Source organism: Tribolium madens, unplaced genomic scaffold, assembly GCF_015345945.1.
Source record: "Tribolium madens isolate multiple individuals breed KSU strain unplaced genomic scaffold, Tmad_KSU_1.1 Scaffold_2;HRSCAF=44;Tcas5.2_LGX, whole genome shotgun sequence".
Taxonomy (NCBI): domain Eukaryota; kingdom Metazoa; phylum Arthropoda; class Insecta; order Coleoptera; family Tenebrionidae; genus Tribolium; species Tribolium madens.
The window spans coordinates 3,263,194-3,284,007 of NW_025400995.1; the positions used below are offsets into that span (position 1 = coordinate 3,263,194).

The 20,814-nt window shown below is 33.6% G+C and overlaps 5 protein-coding genes across 9 annotated transcripts; all 5 read left to right on the plus strand.

The window, feature by feature from the left end:
- Positions 1-854: 854 nt before the first annotated feature.
- On the plus strand, positions 855-3,400 carry LOC123006370 (tyrosine-protein kinase transmembrane receptor Ror2). Its single transcript, XM_044400800.1, has 4 exons — positions 855-1,233; positions 1,283-1,550; positions 1,598-2,661; positions 2,712-3,400. The coding sequence occupies exons 1-4, from the start codon at positions 1,012-1,014 to the stop codon at positions 3,066-3,068; spliced, it is 1,911 nt and encodes a 636-aa protein (XP_044256735.1). The 5' UTR covers positions 855-1,011; the 3' UTR covers positions 3,069-3,400.
- A 189-nt stretch (positions 3,401-3,589) lies between these two features.
- Positions 3,590-6,175, plus strand: LOC123006373 (PHD finger protein 23-like). 2 transcript variants are annotated; one of them, XM_044400802.1, is made up of 5 exons: positions 3,590-3,760; positions 3,864-3,892; positions 4,074-4,193; positions 4,258-4,503; positions 4,756-6,175. In XM_044400802.1, exons 1-5 carry the CDS (start codon positions 3,739-3,741, stop codon positions 4,849-4,851), a joined length of 513 nt encoding a protein of 170 aa, XP_044256737.1. In that variant the 5' UTR covers positions 3,590-3,738; the 3' UTR covers positions 4,852-6,175. The 2 variants fall into 2 exon arrangements, with proteins under 2 accessions (XP_044256737.1, XP_044256738.1); XM_044400803.1 differs by having other exon boundaries at positions 3,590-3,735.
- Positions 6,176-6,615: 440 nt separating this feature from the next.
- On the plus strand, positions 6,616-9,226 carry LOC123006372 (60S ribosomal protein L13). Its single transcript, XM_044400801.1, has 5 exons — positions 6,616-6,690; positions 6,967-7,220; positions 7,273-7,464; positions 8,897-9,013; positions 9,070-9,226. The coding sequence occupies exons 2-5, from the start codon at positions 6,975-6,977 to the stop codon at positions 9,175-9,177; spliced, it is 663 nt and encodes a 220-aa protein (XP_044256736.1). The 5' UTR covers positions 6,616-6,690; positions 6,967-6,974; the 3' UTR covers positions 9,178-9,226.
- A 3,941-nt stretch (positions 9,227-13,167) lies between these two features.
- On the plus strand, positions 13,168-15,591 carry LOC123006351. Of its 4 annotated transcripts, none has more exons than XM_044400772.1 (4): positions 13,168-13,446; positions 14,298-14,673; positions 14,725-14,877; positions 15,171-15,591. In XM_044400772.1, the coding sequence occupies exons 1-4, from the start codon at positions 13,389-13,391 to the stop codon at positions 15,493-15,495; spliced, it is 912 nt and encodes a 303-aa protein (XP_044256707.1). In that variant the 5' UTR covers positions 13,168-13,388; the 3' UTR covers positions 15,496-15,591. The 4 variants fall into 4 exon arrangements, with proteins under 4 accessions (XP_044256707.1, XP_044256709.1, XP_044256706.1 ...); XM_044400774.1 differs by having other exon boundaries at positions 13,169-13,446; positions 14,725-14,885; positions 15,171-15,313; XM_044400771.1 differs by having other exon boundaries at positions 13,172-13,446; positions 14,722-14,877.
- Positions 15,592-18,378: 2,787 nt separating this feature from the next.
- On the plus strand, positions 18,379-19,516 carry LOC123006518 (fork head domain-containing protein FD4-like). The gene has a single exon (XM_044401053.1). It carries the CDS (start codon positions 18,440-18,442, stop codon positions 19,160-19,162), a length of 723 nt encoding a protein of 240 aa, XP_044256988.1. The 5' UTR covers positions 18,379-18,439; the 3' UTR covers positions 19,163-19,516.
- The last annotated feature ends 1,298 nt before the right edge of the window (positions 19,517-20,814 follow it).

Below are 20,814 nucleotides of genomic sequence, written 5' to 3' on the forward strand. Positions count from 1 at the left end.
CATTTCTAGTGATCTTAAAGACTCAAAATAGTGCATAAAATGTTATTGGGTCAAATTTAAAAGCTCACGAATTTTTTGAGTTTAAAAACGCTTGAAATATGTTTTTTTAGACGTAAAATTACCCGCTGAACGCGATGCAACAGGTTAAAATACTCTGCGATGCATAGTTTTTGCGTTATTGAGTAATAAAGCTCAAAATAAGGCTAGAAGCATACAAGATCTATAAAGGAAGATGTGGTAAATAGTGCAAGATGCAACACAATAATAATAACACAAATCTGAAATCTGACATAATGTGATCAACTTCAGACAATTGAAAATCAAAATTGACGAGAAAAAGCAGACTTTAACTTGAAAAAAACTTTGTTTTCACTGCAAATGTAAATCTCAAAAAATTGCACACCCACTTGTGTTGGTCCTTAAATCTAGACAAATCAGGACATAAATGTAAAACAAGACAAGACAATAAAAACCTAAACATGTCCTGGCTAAATCAGGACGTTGGCCCCCTTAATCTGTCAGTCTGAAACCTGCGGCTGATCAAGCAAGACTCCACTGACGTCACCATATAGCCATCTTACTCGCTCTTTAGTGTCTCTCACTCCAAGTTACCAGCCAACCTTCTTACTTTATAAATCTTGGTTTATTATTTGTTTTGCTAGTAACTTATATTATCTAGAAGCTATAAATGGTGAAGTTAAATATAGGCAACCAGCCAACATTTCGCCGACTTTCTACAATTGGATAATGCTATGGAATCTGGTGCAAAAAATCAAAGGTTGGTAATGCTAGAAGAATTCTCGTGAGTGTACATTCTCTTGAGTCTTTATTCTCACTTGCGCAAGAGACCTAAACTGATGATATGATCGAATGGGGTTGTAGCCGCTCCTTTTTTGGCAATACTTTGACAGTTTAATGAAATTGTTTATAATTTAAAACTCCAGTAATGTGAATTAGTGAAGTTAGAATACCAAATAAAGTCAATGACTAGTTTAATGGAAAAAGAAAAATATGTACCACTTTGTAATTTTATTGGTAGTTTTTAGTATAAGCAATGGAGAAATACAAAGTTATTGTGGGATTTACGGGGGCAAGATATGTGAAAATTACGTGGGACATTCAAAGATGGTGTGGTTTAATAATTCGGGAGGTTTTGAAAACGAAGAGATAACTAAGGCGCTTTGGAAAGAAGTTATTGAGACTTTTAATGAACCTTGTCGACATGCAGCTGAAGTAACACAAATCCTGATGAGAAAAACATACGTTATTAATATTTTTCTAGAAATTGTTATGTTTTTATGCGTTTCCTGACTGCTACTTAGGCAATCCTCTTCCACTATGCCATGAAGATTGCATAGCAGTGAAACAACTTTTTTGCTACAAGGAATGGGCACATATTGAAGACAAGAAATCCAATGGGGTTGTTTTCAAATCTAGGGGCCACTTTAGACTACCAGTATGTGAAAAGTTACCCAAATATCAAATGTTAAATAATACTGCGACATGTTCATATGCCGGCCTTGTGGAACTAAAAGAAGACGAATTAACATGTAAGCTACTTTCTTGATTAATAACCAATCTAGGTGAGAATTTCCAGATGACTGTATTAAAGGACGTGGTCGTTTTTATCAAGGCAAAGTGAACGTGACCAAAGACGGTCTAGCTTGCCAAAGATGGGACTCCCAGAAGCCCCATTCGCACAATTCTCCTCCTGACATTTTCCCCGAATTGAGAAATTCTGAAAATTATTGCCGCAATGCCGGCGGCGAAGAAAAAAAGCCCTGGTGTTTCACAACAAACTCGTCAGTAAGGTGGCAACACTGCGACATCCCCAGGTGTCTCAATTCCACTTCTGAGGAATCAGAAGATGCAGCTATCGCAATGGACACTTTTCTCTCCCCTTCATTCCTTATTATTTATTCTGTAATCGGCCTTCTAGGTGTAATAATCTTAACTCTCTTAATTCTACTCTGCCATCGAATTCACAAACATCGATTGGGGTACAACCCCACGGATACCGCCGAGGTTAACATCGACCTAGACAAGTTACCAAGCAACATGGCCTACCACCGACATGGGGTAACCCTCAACCCGAAGTTAGAAAAACTTGAATTTCCACGCAATGACATTATTTACATCAAGGATTTGGGGCAGGGGGCTTTTGGACGAGTTTTCCAAGCCAAAGCCCCGGGTTTAGTCTCGGGGGAAGAGTTCACTTTAGTGGCAGTTAAAATGTTGAAAGATGACGCGTCTGAAGACATGCAGGATGATTTTGAGAAAGAAGCGTGTCTTTTGGCCGAATTTGACCACCCCAATATTGTTAAATTGTTGGGGGTTTGTGCCATAGGACGCCCCATGTGTCTCTTATTCGAGTATATGGGCAAAGGGGACCTTAACGAATTTTTACGGCAGTGTTCTCCCAGTAACTACGTCGTACGCAGCGTCGTAGATGGCGAATATGGGAGCAGAGACGTGTTCAAAGACAACCAATTGAGTCACTTGGAACTGCTCGAAGTAGCTCTACAGATCGCTTCCGGAATGGTCTACTTGTCCGACCGCAAATTCGTACACCGGGATTTGGCAACGCGGAATTGTCTGATAAACGAAAACATGGTTGTAAAAATTGCCGATTTTGGACTTTCACAAAAAATATATCTCCAGGTGAGATAAAGTGATCCCCGGAGAGGTAATTTTTCATTTTGTGGTTTCAGGATTATTACAAAGGGAGCGAAAGGGACGCAATTCCGGTCCGGTGGATGCCTTTGGAAAGCATTCTCTACAATAAATACACGCCGGAGTCGGACGTTTGGGCTTTTGGTGTGTGTCTTTGGGAGATTTTCTCGTTTGCGTTGCAACCATATTTCGGGATGACGCACGAAGAAGTCGTTAGGTTTTTAAAAGCCGGGAATGTTTTGGCAAGTCCGGAAAACACACCGGCAGCTATTTACCAAGTCATGAAGGATTGCTGGGCACAAAAACCGGTCGATCGGCCTAATTTTCGCACTATACATCAGACGCTCACTAATATACAAAGCAACATGCTCGCAATGCCCTTGCAATCGACGTAGTTCTTACAATTGTCACTTTATGTTTTGTTTAGGAAAATTGTGATATGTATAGTTTGGAGACTTGTGTTACTGCACTACTAGGTTATTTTGTTTCTAATAAAACCCATTATGCATAAGACTGATTTTGTATCCGTTTAGTTTTTACAAGCGTCAGGGAAAGATAAGATTGTTTAAACGAATTTTTTGCGTAGGGGTTACATGTGTATAAGTGTTGTGTGTTTTTACCATTCCTATTTAAGAGTGCTTGGTAATATATTTATACCTAACGAAGAAAAACATATGTTTAATATAAAATGTTTTTTAAATTTAATACCTGTGACAAATAAAATTATATAAAATATATTTGATTTTTATTTGGGGTTTTGAAATTTGGCGCGTTGGTGTCGGACTTTTGTTGGTGGTGCGTCAATATTGACATCTCTGTCTAGCTCATTGCAGTCAGCGTTATTTGAATACGTTTCGTGGATGTTTGGGAGCGAGATAGGGCTATGTCTGCGACGGCTGTCTCGCTCTGATGCCCCTTCTTACTGACATACAACCTGACTGACATCAGAATTTTCCAAAGTTTAGTGTAGAACGCGAATAAATATAAATAAAATAATTCTCTTCTTAGTGCCTATCTTATGTTTAACCAATCGAAAAATTTCAAAACATAGTCCTATCCCAGGTAATGACAAATAAGGAGTTGTCATGTAAGTATGCTAAACATCTAATAGCATTTACTTTTGCTATTTGGTTTCTGCTATCATATTTGGTATTTTTTAATTCAATTCTAATTGAAGGTGATTTTTTCAGTACCCCCCGCAATTATGGAACAGAAAAACGTAAGTCACTTACCATAATCTAGTCGTTATTAAAATAACTTTAGGTTAGGTTTAGAAAATTTTCATTTCATTCCAATATGCACACTCCCAGTTTACCCAATCCTTTGCACCACTACCAAATAACCACAGTTTTCTCTTCGTGCTCTCAAACAACCCTTAATTTTTTTCCTTCTTTTTTCAGTCTGTTACAGACGTTGCTGGAATGTCAAATGGTTATAGACGTCCAAGAACTAGTGCCGATTTTTATGATTTTTGTACAGTGGTTTTGCAATATGCGAATTACGAAGGCTGGAAAAAAGACGTAAGTTTACTTTAAGCCCACTTTTAGCCCAGCATGTGGTGTTTGTGACTTTTTTTTGTGCCAGGATCTACGAAACGAGACTAACCAAAGCCCTCCCTTGGACAGCTCAGGGAGTAGTGTCAATTCCGAGTCCACTAGTTCAGGTCAGAAGGATAAACAGAGTGAAGACGATGAAGATAGCGACTCTTTTAACTTAGTTACTTGTTTTTGTGGCAAACCCTTTGCAGGTAGACCTATGATAGAATGTTTGGAGTGTCTAACATGGATACACCTCTCCTGTGCTCGGATTAAAAAAAATAATATACCAGAAGTAAGTCAATTTCGTCTTATTCGACTCGATTTTATTTACTAGTGTCATAATCCAGTAGTCTTATGTCAATCAAGTAATCATCCCTGTGTTGGATCAGGGGTACCAATCGCCATATTAAATAATTTTAATAGAAATAATTGACTGAATTTTTATTTGTGCAGAATTTCGGCTGTATATTTTTATGGGTTATACGGGGTGTCTGAAAGTTCGGTGGCGGCTTGTTGATGGAGATTATCTTTTTTTTTGGTTTAGGTGTTCCTATGTGCCACATGCAAAAAGAAGCAGCGATCTGTGTCTCCCACTAGTCCCCCCGACAAAGCTGTGAAACGTCCGCGTAGATCCACGTAGAGTTATTACAGATGCATTGTATATAAACAATACGTAGATAACAATGTAAAAATGTAAATACTCTTATGTAAATTCTTGATTATGTGCCCTTAAACGGCCGTTTTAATCACAAAATTGATTTACCTATACAAAATGATAGTATCTCTACATTTGTTGACTGTTTTAGTGATGCTATATGAATGTGATAGGTCCAAAGTGGTCTCCATTTTTTATAAAAAAAATTTTTTTATCATGTCCCAACTCGTGTCATCTTTATTTTACATCGATAGTTAATAAGAAAATGTGTTACGTTAGTTTTAAGGAATAAAAAATGGAGATTACCGATATTTTTACTATTTTTACAGCACAAAAATGTATTGTAAAAATACTAAACAGACGTTTAAGCGTTCTATATTTTGTAAACGAAAAGTCTATATTTATAAAAAAAAGAAATTATTGTTCGGCAACACATTTTCATATTTGATGTTGGGATTTTAACATTTGATGGGCAATCATGGGGGAAAATAATGAAGTCAGTTAATTGACAAACAACATTATCAGGTTTTTTATTTTTTGTATATGTTGGCTTAATTTTAGTAAAGGAACTTTATACAATTTATTATTTTATCGTGGATTTTTAACAAATTGTTAATCAATTTATACATATTTATACAATACTCATTTGTCTTATTTTTTAAATGTATGTTTATCAAGTGACTGAGTCTATTATTTTCAGTTGTGAACACATAAAAATTGTGATATTCTTTAAAATATATAATATATATAGTTCGCCTTGGAAGTTATGACAAATACATTGCTATAACTTATTTATTTATTTGCTCTGTTTTATTAGAATCGGAATTTGTATATTTTTGGACCAGCGCTCATTATGAGGCATTTCCCTTTAATTTTATCTTTAAAAATTGTATATTTTTCCTTAAATCGGATTTGCCTTATAATTGGTAATTTATTGTAAAATATTGTAGTTTTATCTTCATTAATTAATTAAAATGTTTTGCTGGACTGAATTGTTTTAGTTTGTTACCACATTTTCAAGAACTATCTCATCATTATTCAAATTTATAACTAACATTTAGTTATCGATCAATTTTTCTTGCAAATGTTGGTGTACCTCTAATATCATCATAGTTTGTAGCATAAGATTATTATTTTGATATGTTCTATGTTATATTATACTTCCCGTATATTTTTATATCCTTATAATAAGTTATAAGTGGTATTAAAGTTACACTGGTCTTTCAAGACTTCGTGTTGTTAATGATAAACATGAAAAAATTAAATACTTTTTATAAGGCATTGTATTTGCAATAAAATTTAAATGTTTCTCATGTATTTCATTACCACGAGTTAAAAAAACCCGCCAAAAGAATTCAAGTTGCTCTTAATGCGCGCGCATTAATTATTGCTAAATACAAATAGTAACTGTATTACTGGTTGCCGCATCTGTATGAATTTGTAAACATTTTGCGTTTCTTGCCTTATTTTACCACATTTTAAATAACCGTGATATAAAACACCAAATACACCCTTTGTAGTCAACATCTATTGTTAGGTACTTCTTTTTCGTTTGTCAGTTATCATTTATTATACAATAAAATTATACACAACAACAAGTCACACAAAAATGCGTTTTCTACTATTGTTGTTAAGTAAATGAAAAAATTAGATATTATGTCCTTACTAAAAATTATTTAACAGATTAATAATGATTAAATTTACCGGTTATTTATAAATGTGGAAATTTATGCGCGCGCAAAGTTTGTGTCACGTGTCAAATTTAGTGGCTGTCTTCTGTCATTTTGTTGTCTGTTGTGTACCGCGTTGGTTCTTCCATCAAAGGTTGGTGTTAAGTTTCGCAAAAAATCTGTTAAATCTCTTAACATCCAACTATAAAGTTCCAAAATATCCCGAAATATCACCTCCTTTTTTCCGTCCCTGTCAATTTGGGCCCACTTTGGGTACCTTAAATCTACCAAACTTACCAAATATTGCCGATGGCCGAATTAAGGTTATGTGTAACAGTGTTGTGAATTTGTAATTCTACTCAAAACGTGGCTTTTACATGTTGTTGTTTGGTTAAAATAGACAGTTTTTGACCGCTTTTTGTAATTTAAGGATCAACCATGGCGCCGAAAGGAAATAATATGATCCCGAATGGGCACTTTCACAAGGACTGGCAAAGGTTTGTGAAGACTTGGTTCAACCAACCTGCGCGAAAAATACGAAGGAAGCAAAACCGTATCAAGAAAGCTAGGGCTGTAGCTCCTAGACCTGTAGCCGGGTCTTTGCGACCCATCGTTAGGTGCCCCACAGTCAGGTATCACACTAAAGTGCGTGCAGGGCGCGGATTTACCTTACAGGAGTTGAAGGTGTGTTGAGTTTTGTGCCAGTTTTTTTGTTTTCATTGATTTCTTTTGATAGGCCGCTGGAGTTAACAGCAATTTTGCTAAGACTATTGGCATAGCTGTTGATTACAGGAGGAGGAACAAGTCTATTGAATCTGTTCTCGTAAACGCGCAACGTTTGAAGGAATACAAGTCGAAACTTATTTTGTTCCCAATCAATAACAAGAAGAAGTTGAGGCCTGGTGAAGCCACTGAGGAAGAAAGAAAGGTAATTTTTGGGGTTGTTCACAAACTTTATTGAGAAATATTTCTGAGACAATGAAGTTTTGTGGATTGTTTGTTATTCTGTGATTCTGGTTATTCTTCATTTTATGTATTGAGAATTGTCTGAGACCGCTTGGCAATTGATTTCTTAAATACTGTGTTTACATTACTTGATTATTGTTTTTTCCTACGACCCTAACAGAAAGCAAGTTTTTCCAGCTTAATTTTTTAGTTACCCTTCAGAGAGGTAAAAATTATACCTCTCTCTGTCAAAATTACAATATAACCTCTCAAGGAAGTAAAAGTTTTGTCTCTCATAGAAACGGAAAAACATGTTGTTATATTTAATGGCGATAATGGGATACCAAGGGAAATTGTGAGTGTTAGGTTGTTGGTGTTAGTATCAGGCATCAACTTCCATCTGTAGGAGGAAAAGATACACTTTCCTCCCTTGAAACACAAATAATTATTGTTTATTTTTTGTATGTGTGATATAAAATCCACTTTGCTGCTTTTTCTAGATAAAAATGAAGTTGAGATATTTTTTCAATACAAAGTTTTGTGTTTTTTTATTGTTGTAATTATTTTGAAGTCGTTTATGAGACAGTTACTTGATGTAAACTTGGCTGTATGTTTTTTTTTTACTAAGTCGATCTATTTTTTTATGGAGAAAGTACATGTAATTAATATTATTAATATACAGGGTGTTTACGGTCTTGAGGTTGAAATTTAAATGAGATGATATTCACTGTAAAAGAAAACTAATACGCTATATAAAACAAAAATTCACGTTTGTGAAAGGAAATAATTCATTTTATATTATTTGTTTGAGAACTGCTGCTTCGGCCATTAGTATAATTACCTTGTGTTTCACGGTAAATCATAATCACGACAACCAATTCATTATTTTATAATTTTTTGCCATCCATCTTAATAAATTTGGAAAAAAAATTAAAAAAACGAATCAAATCGATTGGAAACCATTTCGCTGGAAGAGATTAAACAGAAAATCTTCGAATTTTGATAAAAAACTAAAGCAAAAGCAAAGCAAATGATGACAGTGTCAAAGCTATGAAGTGACTTTTCTCGTTTATTGTCATGGATACGATTCTTTTATTTGTTGTAACAATACAATTTTATCTGAACACGAAAATAATTCCAGTGACCCTCAAACCGTGTACCAATATTTTGGAGTTAAATAATATTCTTAATAATAACAATTGTGAGTTTTTTTTATTGATTACAGTATTTCTGCATTCTTCTATTACTAGGTCAATTTTCAACTCCAAGACCGTAAACACCCTGTATATTAATTTTGTCGTTATTTTTTGAACCGATTTGATTTGGAACAGTATGTTGTTTATATTTGTAAATAAGCGCAAACAAAATCAGGTAAAATTTAAGATTTGTTTATAGTGTATAATTTTTTCCATTAGGTCGCCACTCAATTGACATCTGAAGTGTTGCCTATCCGCCAATCAGCGGTCAGGACAAAAGCGAGGGTTCCAACTGAAGAAGAAAAGAACTTCAACGCTTTTATCACTCTTAGAAAAGTAAGAAATTTGACATTGGATTGGAATTTTTGTAAATATATATTTTTTGTTTTTAGGCGCGTGCTGATGCTCGTTTTGTTGGTATTCGTGCTAAGAGAGCAAAGGAAGCCGCCGATAATCCTGATGATGTAACAAAAGCGGCTAAGCCAAAAGGCAAGAAATAAGACGTTTTTGTATAATTAATTAATTCTAATAAAAAATTGACACAACTGATTTTTTTGTTTCTTTGTTATAATTTTTAAATCCAATTTGCTCGTTTTAGCTGCTAACTTTTCATTTGAAGAGCAATTACAGGAATCTGTATTGTTTTTCTGTTACTTGCAGATTCCCTCTTTCATTTCATTCAAATGTAAATACCGGTTTTTAGACCACACAAGTCCTCAGTATCACATAATTTCAAATTAATTGCATGTTTTTTTAATTAATGTATCAAATCTAACTGTTATTTGTAGCAAATCCCAGTGATGTCATCGTGCATTCCAATTTTTTTTTCAAACTGCTTTAAATTTGTGAGGATAGTGTTGGGTATAAAATGAAAATTTAATTTTGTCTTAAGTCGATGTTTCCAAGAGATTCAAGTTGTAACAAAAAATTAATGGACCTAATAGACCTTCAACCCATGAACACACTTTTGTGTGATGACGTAAGTTTATTCTTTTCCAGCAAAAAAATCGTTGACCATTTAAAAATTGACCACCACTTTGAAAAGAATTAATCTGTGACTTCCTTGGCGAACTATAATAAAGCTATTGTGGTTTCTTTGTCTTGTCTATTTTTTGGAAGATTCAAATAACTCATATAAAGAACCGAAATTAATTACAGATTATTTATATTTTTTACCAGATGATTTTTAAGAAGTTTCACATATTTATCAAAGACCTTCAGATGATAAATCGCCATCTAGTACCTGTTAGAGTCTCGGAAAAGTATATAATTACAAATTTAAACCGTAAATTCGGTGGATTCGATGAAGAAAACATTTTGAATAATGAACAAATTGCCTAGTTTTATTATTCTTTTTTTACATTTTAATGCATTTATAACCAAAGTGTTAAAATAATAAAATATAAATTAAAAAAATTAACGTTAAAAAGTACCGTGACGCTGGCAGGAACGGCTCCCCTCTCCTCAAGCGATTCGGGGAACTCCCGGCAAAATATGTGCCAACGGAACAAAAGTAAATATAAATATAAATTAGTTTACAAAGTTCATTATGTCACCTGCACATAATATGTATAATAGTATTTAAAATGTATACATCATTCAAAAAACAACACATCAGGTCTCATGTCAATACCGAAAAAAGGAGATGGATTGCGTTTAAAGAGTCCAAGTTTATCATATTCATCCTTGGTAATTACTGGTATGTGCAGAAATTTTTCGAAATCGATTCGCTCAATGAACACTGTAGCTGCTAGCGGGAAAGAGTTGAACCAATTTGGTTGAATAACGTCACTTCTGCCTGTCTTCCCATTTCAAGAGGCTGTTTATTTGGCATTCCAAAATCAAATTGGGCTTGATTGGGATCATGGTTTTTCCATGAGCTTGAGAAATTGAAATCATTAAATATTTGACGAACAATATAGTGTGCAAACTCGGGTGTTGCTAGTGTTAAAAGATCAGCGCAGTGTTTTATATTGCCGGGACTCCCAGAAACATTTTTGTTGCATATCAAAATGCCATTATGAAGAGCTGAGCCTCTCAAACCATCCAGAGGATTAAAACAAGCAGTTTGATAGATATTGGCGGCATTGACTATATTATAGATGTAGTCAGGATTGGGGTTCAAAACAGAAATGCTCTTCATAATTGCTAACCGGATCGGTTTCGACAAGAGTCTTTGTTTCAGTTTTGTAGCATTTTCCTCAACCATTTTTTTTTACTACAGCATCGTCTGTGATGGGCTTCAGCGAACCATATGAACTCCGACAACATCATGTCGTAGAACGTGACGCTGTCCATCTCAAGTATGCCTTGTTCTTTTAATTCGTCTTTATCAATGGGCATTTTTGTAAAATCAACAAAAACTTGAGCATAAGTTTTGAGTTTGACACAATCAAAATGGCGTCCTAGGAATTCCAGTAATTTCATCCATGTAACACGTTTTAACCCTCTTTGGTATCTCTGCACCTGGAATCGAATATTCGAAAGTATGCACTCCCTCACATTTTTTTCATCGAAAACGTCCATTTTCACAACTTGTATTTCCGAGATCGGAGTTTTCGGAGACATTACCAATACATCCTCAATGTTTATCTGTTCCTCAGGAGGACCAGTTGAAGAGTTAATGTAATCTCGCATCAAATCAAAAGTTCCCATAGTTTAAGATGTGGGTTTAAGTTTCAAAACACGGAACACAACACTAGCTCTAGATCTGTGGCTCTAGCTGTTATGCTGTTAAGCTGTTAGTCGCAGCACAGATTAGTTGCTAATCTGTGGTCGCAGTCAGTCCGCTCGGGTCAGTGTTGCCAACAGTGCGACAATGAAATTCTCAATGCGACAAAGTATAAAAGTAGCTAGAATTCTCCGTTTCAATTTGAAGGGTGTTTCAAGTTTCAAGCAATTCAGGCTTCCCCCACCCTAAATGAAAATTTATTTGCAGAAAATTTGCTTTTTTATAATATATGTTATGAAAGTAATAAATGTAAATAACAATAAGCGTAAACAATTAATAATTCTAAATAAACTTTAAACATAAAAATTAAAAAAAAAAACATAAAAATTAAAAAAAAAAACAAAAAAACAGTAGTGTTAATGTTACTATTATATCGAGCGATCAAGATAATTTGTAATCGAGTCATCTTTGAATTCGAAAACGTATGTCTGTGAAACGTCACATAAAATGATAAGTAGAAAGGTAAAATGGTATGATCAAAAAAATTATGATTTTAATAACTAAATTTATGATTTACCTTCAAAGAAGACCGTTAACTGTTTTATTATTATACGCTAGCGACTAATTCTAGCCCATTTTGAAGTTTTATCTTTCGACTTGTCATTTTATTTGACGTTTCACGTGCACAGTTTAAAAACAGACGTTTTCGGAAAATTCTCTAAAAATTCTCATAGTGATTAAAAATCGCTAGATCTGAGACATAAACAAAGCCAGATGATTTTCAAATTTCAATATTTATCAAATACCTTCAGGTGATGTTTTAATTGTTGTTAAAAATTTGTATTATTTAATTGATTTTTCAAGTTTTAATGTTAAAAGTGGACATAATGGTCTAGGAATACCAAAAGGAAAAAAAATATGCAATATTTATATTCTGGAAAAACCCATATATTTTATAAGAAAGTCTTGTACATTGAGTTTGATGAGTGTTTGTTTAGATCAAAGAAAAATGGCCTTATTTCATAATTATTTACTGGAATACCTCCAAATATAACCAGAGTATTCAGATATAGAAACTTATATTTCTTTAAAGGTAAAATGTATTATGAATTTGGTGATATTTCGAATACATTAGTTAAATTTGACTTGATAGTTTTCGGATTTAAATGTGGTCTTGTCGATTAAATAATAAAACTAATCGTCTGAGATTGATCTAATGCTACACATTTTCATATGATTTTTTTCTAATAAATTATGGATATATGTAATTAACTGTAATCATGAAAACTGTGACTCAAGTGACTCAGATGATAACTTTTATTTAACAGTTGAAGAAAAATAATGGAAAAACTATTTTTATTCCCAGAATGGTTATAATTCCCAAAGTTGAAGATTACAGTGATTAACATAAATAAGAGCATAAGTCATTAATCTTAAGTAATTTTTAATTATATGTTTAGCAGTGAACATTGATTTTAGATCTTTGATTCACAGGTCCACAGGAAACATAAATTTCGTGACTTCATCAAAAAAAGAAAAAAGCTGAAAAAATTTATTAGCAATAAATCGATGGGTCCATTAACCTTACATATAACTGTTTAAAATTGCTTGATTTTCGCACAGATTCCAAATCTAACAGAACATTTTCAAAACGAGTTTAATTTACATGTTTTTCTGGAAGAATTTGTGAAAAAATCGGATTTTTCGTGCTAGTCGCAAGAATTTGTGTAGAGGGGAGAAATAAATTGCCGTAATGAGCTTATGATTATGTAAATAAGCCCCGGTTTTTGTGTAGTTGTGAAATTAAATTGGTGGTCAAGCATCTGCAAAAAAGATCTTCGAAGCTTCTATGATGCAATAAAAAAATTCGTTCGTGACGTTCCGACGAAGAGGTCAAAAAAATAACCATCTGAAGTTTATAATAGGAATATCCATGGGAGAGGGATAGGGGGAAGTTGCATCCGGTAATCACAGCCACAAAAACAACAAGCGATTGTAAAGCTTCTCAGTCGGCGAGTTCGCTTTTGATAAAGAAACATCATGGGTTACGTTAGTGGTTTATCTGCTGTTTTAGTGTTTTTTATTAGTTTGTCCACTGGTAAGTCCCTTCATCTAACACTATTATCGATAATTAGCGCTGCTTTTGGCAAATTTGCAATAAATCCAATTTTTTAATAGTCTAAGTTCGTTATTGCATTAAATTTGAATTGCACGTAAGTCATTGTTAAGTCACACATGCGCTTTGTTTGAACGATTGCCTGGAATGCTGGGCAATTTCGTTTCAGAAAAATTGTAAAAAGCACAACAAGTTTTTACCACGGCTGTAAAAATCTTAAATATCTCTTTGCAGTTAATCGCCCTTGAATGGGAAATTGGTACTATTTATGGCCTGAGTCTTGTACGGCAAGTCTCATTTTTCTGATTTCACACAAACATTATATTTATTGCCGCGAGTCGTCTCGCGGTTTTTTTCGGAAAAAAGGGTTCTTTGGCTCGGCGACACAGGGAGAAGCATTTGAATTTTTTCAAGGTTGTGCGATGTATTTAAAATTTAACAGGTTTAGTATCCTGTCTGGATATAGACCTTTTTTGTATTCATAGCAACGGCTTTTTTCACATCTTTATATCCGATAGAGTCTCGCTTAGTTCCGGAATATGACTAATAGTTAATAAATATTCAGCTCGGGTCCGATCAGTTATTCTTTTCTATATATCGGTATTAGCATTTTGCAGGTCTTTGACTTTTTTTGTTCAATTTCTCGTCCTTGAATGGACCAAAAAACGGACGAGTCCGTGACTGCTCAAATATTTTAATTGTTTAAACAAAGAAGATCCACGAGGATCTTGTTGCAACGAAATTTCTAACAGGTCACTGACTCCGTGTTTGGTTAAACCGAATACTAGTCTTATCTTATGTGTACCTGTCTCATTTTAATTATTAATTAACAGGACAAAGAATAACTACCATCCAACTCGATGGCGTACAGTACTTTGTCAGCAGGATGAATCCTTACTCGCCCGAATTGAACTACTATCTGGCTTACCAATACTGCAGATCTTTAGGACTCCAGTTAGTTTCATTTGAAACTAAAGAAAAAGCAGACTCTATTACGCAATACCTCAAAAATGCCGGCTACGACAAATTCGATTTTTGGACTTCGGGGAACCGTCTGGGGACTCATATGTTTCTCTGGATGAGCACTGGACTTCCATTTAACGCGACTTTCAACTACATGAAAAAAGCAGAAGGTGACGACGAGAATGGGGCTACAATATCCGATATTGTCAGTGGTAGTACCAGCCCCCAGAGAACTGCAAGGGAGAGGTAAGTGTTTTAATTTCGTTGAATTACTGATTATGAATTTTGTTTTAGTAGTGATAGCGGCTCGGCTAATGGTTGTGTGGTTCTAAAAGCCCCCAATTTCGAATGGGATACCGACGATTGTGTCTCAATTAAAGATTTCATTTGCGAGCAAACCCGTTGCTATTATTATAATTATGGTTCTATTCCTGTGTCCACTGCGCAGGGGTAAGAAGGTGAGAGCTCAACAGCGACTCATCTTGGGTTATTTATAAATTGTGCCGTCATTTTTAACTACCACCTTGTCCCGTAACTCTACTAAGTTATTGTAAATAGCTTCTAGAAAACCGTTAAGGTCCCGAACCTAATTTGAATTGAATAGTCGATTATAATCCAACTTTAACACGGTGGTAGAATTAGTTAGTGTTTTAACCCAGGTGATTGGTGGTTGAGAAGGCTTCGAATTAACCTAGCTCTGATTAATTTAGCTATTTTCACAATTTGTAAACACATTGTTTCAGGAAACCAAAACCCACAGTTACGACCACTCAGTCGACTCCGACAACCGAAAATATCAAAAATAACTTTATTCATATTAGCAATATTATAAATAAGCTTCGCTCAACTCAATCAACTAAAAAATCGGATAAACTGGATGATTCTGCAATTCTGACTGATAAGGAAAATTTGGAACAGTCCACAAATGGTCCTTATGACAACTTTAATTCACACGATGAATTGCAAGATGATCCGGCAGCTATCGCTGATCAGGCTTCTGATTACGTTTCCACTATTCAGCCTGAGAAACTCACCACCATTGATCCTTCCAATCCGTCCATGAATTAGTATTTATTTCATAATGTGATGTCATGTATTACATTCTCTGTATTTTTATAACAGTTTAATGTAGCAGTAAACAGTAATAAAGACATTCTTTTTTAATACGAGTTTTTCTATCCTTTTCAAATTGAAATTAAATATTTACCGCGTTCGAGCGCCACCTATCAACAATTGCGTAAAACACTTCCAGTATGCTGTAGTTGCGCTACCAGTCGAGAGAGGGCAAAACATTAAATTTGCCGCTGAAAAATAATTCAAATAATTTTTTTGACTTCTGCCGGTAATCTATTTCACTTACCAGATGTGTAGCATTATGAAAATACCGTTATTCTGGATTATTTTCAACAGTAAAGTTAGATCACAATTGAATTATTTCTCGATTGCTTGGATAAAATTAGCAAGTATGAGGTTTAGAAAGGCTTGGAAGACGAATTAAATTACCTATTATATTACGGTAACGAGCTAACGGTTACATAATCAACTTTGAAATTCCTTTTACAAAGTTTTATTTTGTTATTTCGCACTTTTTTTACGTTAATGTGATGCTGGAGTTTGGTCGCAGTAATTGATTGCTTTAGCAGACAAATAATTACGCTGATTTATCGTTTAATTGCAATTCTTTGTTTTGAACTGATTTATCGGATCACTGGTTGTGTTTTTTGAGTGTATCTATTCAAGTGACGTTATTTGATTAGCATGGAGTTTGCTAGCGGAAAATTGAAATTTGCATTTTTGCAGTTGCACTATAATAATGTGTGATTAATTGATTAACAAAAATAATTTAACAGCTAAATTCCACATCACGAAACACCATTTTTATTATTTGAATTTTTTTTTTTTAATTTAGGGAATTCTTCAATAACTTATACATCTATACGCTATATAAATTAGGTCTTAATAAAATTTTGTTAATTGGATAGAATTGGTTTCTAGCAAATTGTTTTTTGTTAGTAAATGGAAGAATGTCCTACACATAAAGTGACTTTTTTAATTTGTCTTAGGTTTGAATAAAATAATTACGATATTTTTCTAAATGAAGAGTAAAAGGCCATAATGCACTTAAAAAACATATATTAAGTTTTGTATCCAAAATTTAACAAAAAATTGTAAAACATACACTTTAATATAATTTTTTTTCTTTTAAAAATTTTTGTAAGCATATCTTCATTATCTGTTCACATTACGAAGTCTGCACAAAACACTAAATACAAACAAATACATTTATTTATCTTTTTGGAAACTCTTGATAATGGTTGTCAAATTAATCATATACAGATTGTTCCAAAAGCAAACCGCCATACGTCAACCAGTGATAAAAAATGTCATTCTGAAAAACAAATTTTAAATAAACTTTTTTATCTTGATTCGTTAGAGTTACCTACAGCTTAGCAAAGAGTAATAACGAACCAACAAGTTGGCCGTGATAAATAAACGATGACATTTATGAAACGAATGTTTAATTGGAAGGCATTTTTAGTAATTTTTGCAGTTATTATGCATTTACTTAATTCTTATTTTTTTCAATTAATTTTTTTATCTCATAAATGAATCGTTTTCGGACTCATGTTTATGTTTATGTCATACATTGACAGTATTAATTAAATGACATCGTTTTTAATTTATAACGACTCTTTGCTAAGCTGTGACTCTAACGAATGAAGAAAGAAAAAAAATATTTAAACTTTTTTTCTCAGAATAAAATTGTCTGTCACTGGTTTGCTTTTGAGACAACTTGTATTATATATTTATATTTTTTTATAAATAATTGTGTAGGTATACAAACAACAAAAGATAAGACATGATCCAAATCTGTTTATGCTTATTAAATTTTTTTTGATAAGTTTTATTTTATGGTGAAATTTTTTGTTCCTTTAATAAAAATTATCGAATACTTAACTTTTTTTTAGCAGCTGTTTGCAGCGCGAGAAAATTAAAATTATTTGACATGATATTATAAGTGCAATAGGAGCAAAAAACTCATTAAAATTATTTTGACACGTTATTAAAAGTGAAATAAGAGCAAAAAAATAATCTTTTAAAGTGCATCGTTTCCAAAGAATTAAATTAAATTGTGAATTGAGGTTCGCAGTTGGCGTCATAATTGAATAAAAATTCTATTCATTATGTGTCTCTTGTAACAGTTATAATGCAATTACTTATTAATTTATTGGAAAACCGATTTTGCCCAGATATAAAGTACAGTAACGAACACATTCAAAGTAAAAAAACAAAAATGTTATTACTGCTCTTTGTGTAATATTATTATTTTATGTTAGCATTTACGGTTTAATATTATTGAGTTAGGTCACTTGGGGCACTTTTAAGTCACTGAGTTTCTGAAATAATATAAACGCTTCGCACGTGTATAACAGGATAAGATAGTTTTTGCAAAATGACTCGTCGCATCAGGCAATTTAAAGAACCGTCACGAATTCGTTCTAGTCTTTTTATTTAAATTTTTAAATCAAAGTATATACAGGAAAAAGTGTTTGACCGCGAAAGCCAATGTTTGACGAACCATAACTCCGCGAATCAAATTCTACATTGTTTTAAACTGTTTGAGCATGCATCAATTTGGGCCGGTGAGAGAGACATGTTGTCTGCCAACATTTAAAATAATTATTGTGTGAAAATGGTAATAAATCGTGTGTATTTATATTAACATAAGGGAATAACATCGATAAAGTCTTTATATGACTGAATGTTACTAACAAAAATAAAGAAGGCTGTATGGTGTGCAGAGAACAGGTTATTTTGTGGGCGTTCTCCCGGGCGTGGCTAAAATGCCATTGTTGCGGCGACGAATCGTAGTGTCTGTAGGCGTGTCTTATGTTTTCCATATGTATTTATCGTTGTATGAGTTCAGTTCAAAACCGTCATAGAGGTAGAACACATCTATTGGAAGTAAACGCGGGTGGTGTGTTGTTGTGATTGTGGAAAATCAGCGAAAATGCCCCGACCCTCACGTGAATCCTACGGGGACCAAAAGCCGCCATATTCGTACATTTCATTAACAGCAATGGCAATATGGAACTCCCCGGAAAAAATGCTACCACTCTCAGAAATCTACAAATTTATAACTGACCGGTTTCCTTACTACCGGAAAAACACCCAAAGATGGCAAAACTCTCTAAGACACAACTTATCTTTCAACGACTGTTTCATCAAGATACCTCGGCGGCCTGACAGGCCGGGCAAAGGTGCGTATTGGGCTTTACACCCCGCCGCCTTTGATATGTTCGAAAACGGCAGTCTTCTCCGTCGGAGGAAGCGGTTCAAGCTGTTGAAAAGCGATAAAGAGACTCTTGATAACGAACTAGCCGCTTTGGCAAACATCAACCGGTTTTTCTTCACGCCGCCGGAAAATAGCGAGTTCGCAAACCAACCAAAGCAGATACGCGAACCGTCGCCGATTACTAAAGTCAACGATACTGTCACGTGTATCAGGCCTAAAAGGTCTTTCACAATTGAGAGTCTCATAAGCCCCGATAAGCCCCAAGAGACGCAGAATGTCCACCTAATGGCGCATCCACATCCGTGGACGATGGCCTCGTATTGCGATCTAGCGATGGCACCTGTCAATTTGATGCAATCGCCGTGCTATAGCAACTACGCTATACCACCCTGTAAAGATCTCATAGGACTGTCGCAGTTGGCCCTGCGCTCGATTTGATAATTGTGTGCGACTGATTATTTATTTCGTCCAGTGAACGTGCAGTAAAAACTATAGTATTTATAAGGTGATCGTTCCTGTTTTTGGTTGGTATTCCCGAGGGAGTATCACCTGTATTTATAGGCTACTAGAAAACTAAATGTGATATTATTTAAGTTATATAATACATACAGAACAAAAGGTGTATTTTATTCATTTGTTTCCCAGCACGCGAAGAAAATTATATTTGGCCGTTGTTGAATTAGCTCTTATCACGATACGAGCATGTAAATATTTGTATTTTAACTATTACGCAATAGTTACAAGTCGTACTTAAGTTTATATTGTCCATATGTGCAAATCAGTGTAACATTTATGCAATATATGTTGTACATATTTAATAAAACTTATCAAAGTCAATGGATTGTTACTTTTTCACCGAAGTGATTCCTTTTAACAAACAATTACAACAAATAAATTGTTTCCATGACATTGTACTTTTATAGAGTTACTAACAAAAAGAAGCAACTTTACTTTTGATTGCATTAATATAAAAAGCATTGATTTTTTATTTACTACTACAATAGATGGATTTAAAAGGCAGCTGCAATTACAATCACAAGCTTCAATTATAGATTTTTCACAACCATAAATAATATTCTTGTCGATGTGAACGCGGCTTAACGCAACGCAAAGTGTTGTCAACCTCGTTGATATGTATTATGATTTATTGTAAATATAGTAAGTTGTATGCAAATGAATTTTTTAAACTGAAGCTAGGCTTTACTCCTCATGCTGCTTTACCGACTTTTTTTAATTAACTAATTTAGAAATAATTGCCAATAATTAAACTGATAATAAAGCATAAAACTTATTAATTCATAAAATTGTTCTTTTGCAAAAGAATTGTAAAATTGCTCAAATTTAACCATCAGTATTGTTTTTTTGTAAGAATATTTATTTCGAAAATATTACTCATTGATGTACCAGGGTAGCTCAAAGAGTAAAATAATTATCATAAACCAAGTTTTTCAAATTGACAACTACAACTATAAATGATTGAAACATAAGGACAAAATGTCTATTAATTACATTTATTTAAGTAAGAAAAAAATTTCAAAACTTCAGAGGAAAAACATTTTTTGATTTATCTGAAACGAACAAATCTGCAATTAAAATTTCATTATTCTGATTCAGTGAAAAGAAAAGTTGATGTTTCTCTTGATTTTTGACTTAGGTATAATAACTATAATAATTTATCTCTGCTTTTTAAGTCCTATCACATTGGCGGTTTTATTTATTTGACAACTATATGTCACTTTGACAATTAACTGATTATTGAATAATGATAATTCTTGTTAAAAATAACTTTGTTTTTTAACTTAAAGCTGTTTCTTTGAGTTGCCATTTATTAAAATTATGTTTTTCTAAAACATTTTTGTTATTTAACTTGCGTAAACTTATTTTTCAAAGTGAAATCGTCAAAAGAATTAAAACGCCAATGTATTGGGATTTAAACAAAATCAAGAGAAAAATGAACTTTTCTTTCCACTGAGTCAGAATAATAATGTTTTAATTACAAATTTGCTCGTTTCAGCTGAAGCAAAAAATGTTTTTCCTTTGCAGTTTTGGCGTAAAATCAAAGATATTTTTTTCCTCGTGTACACTCAATC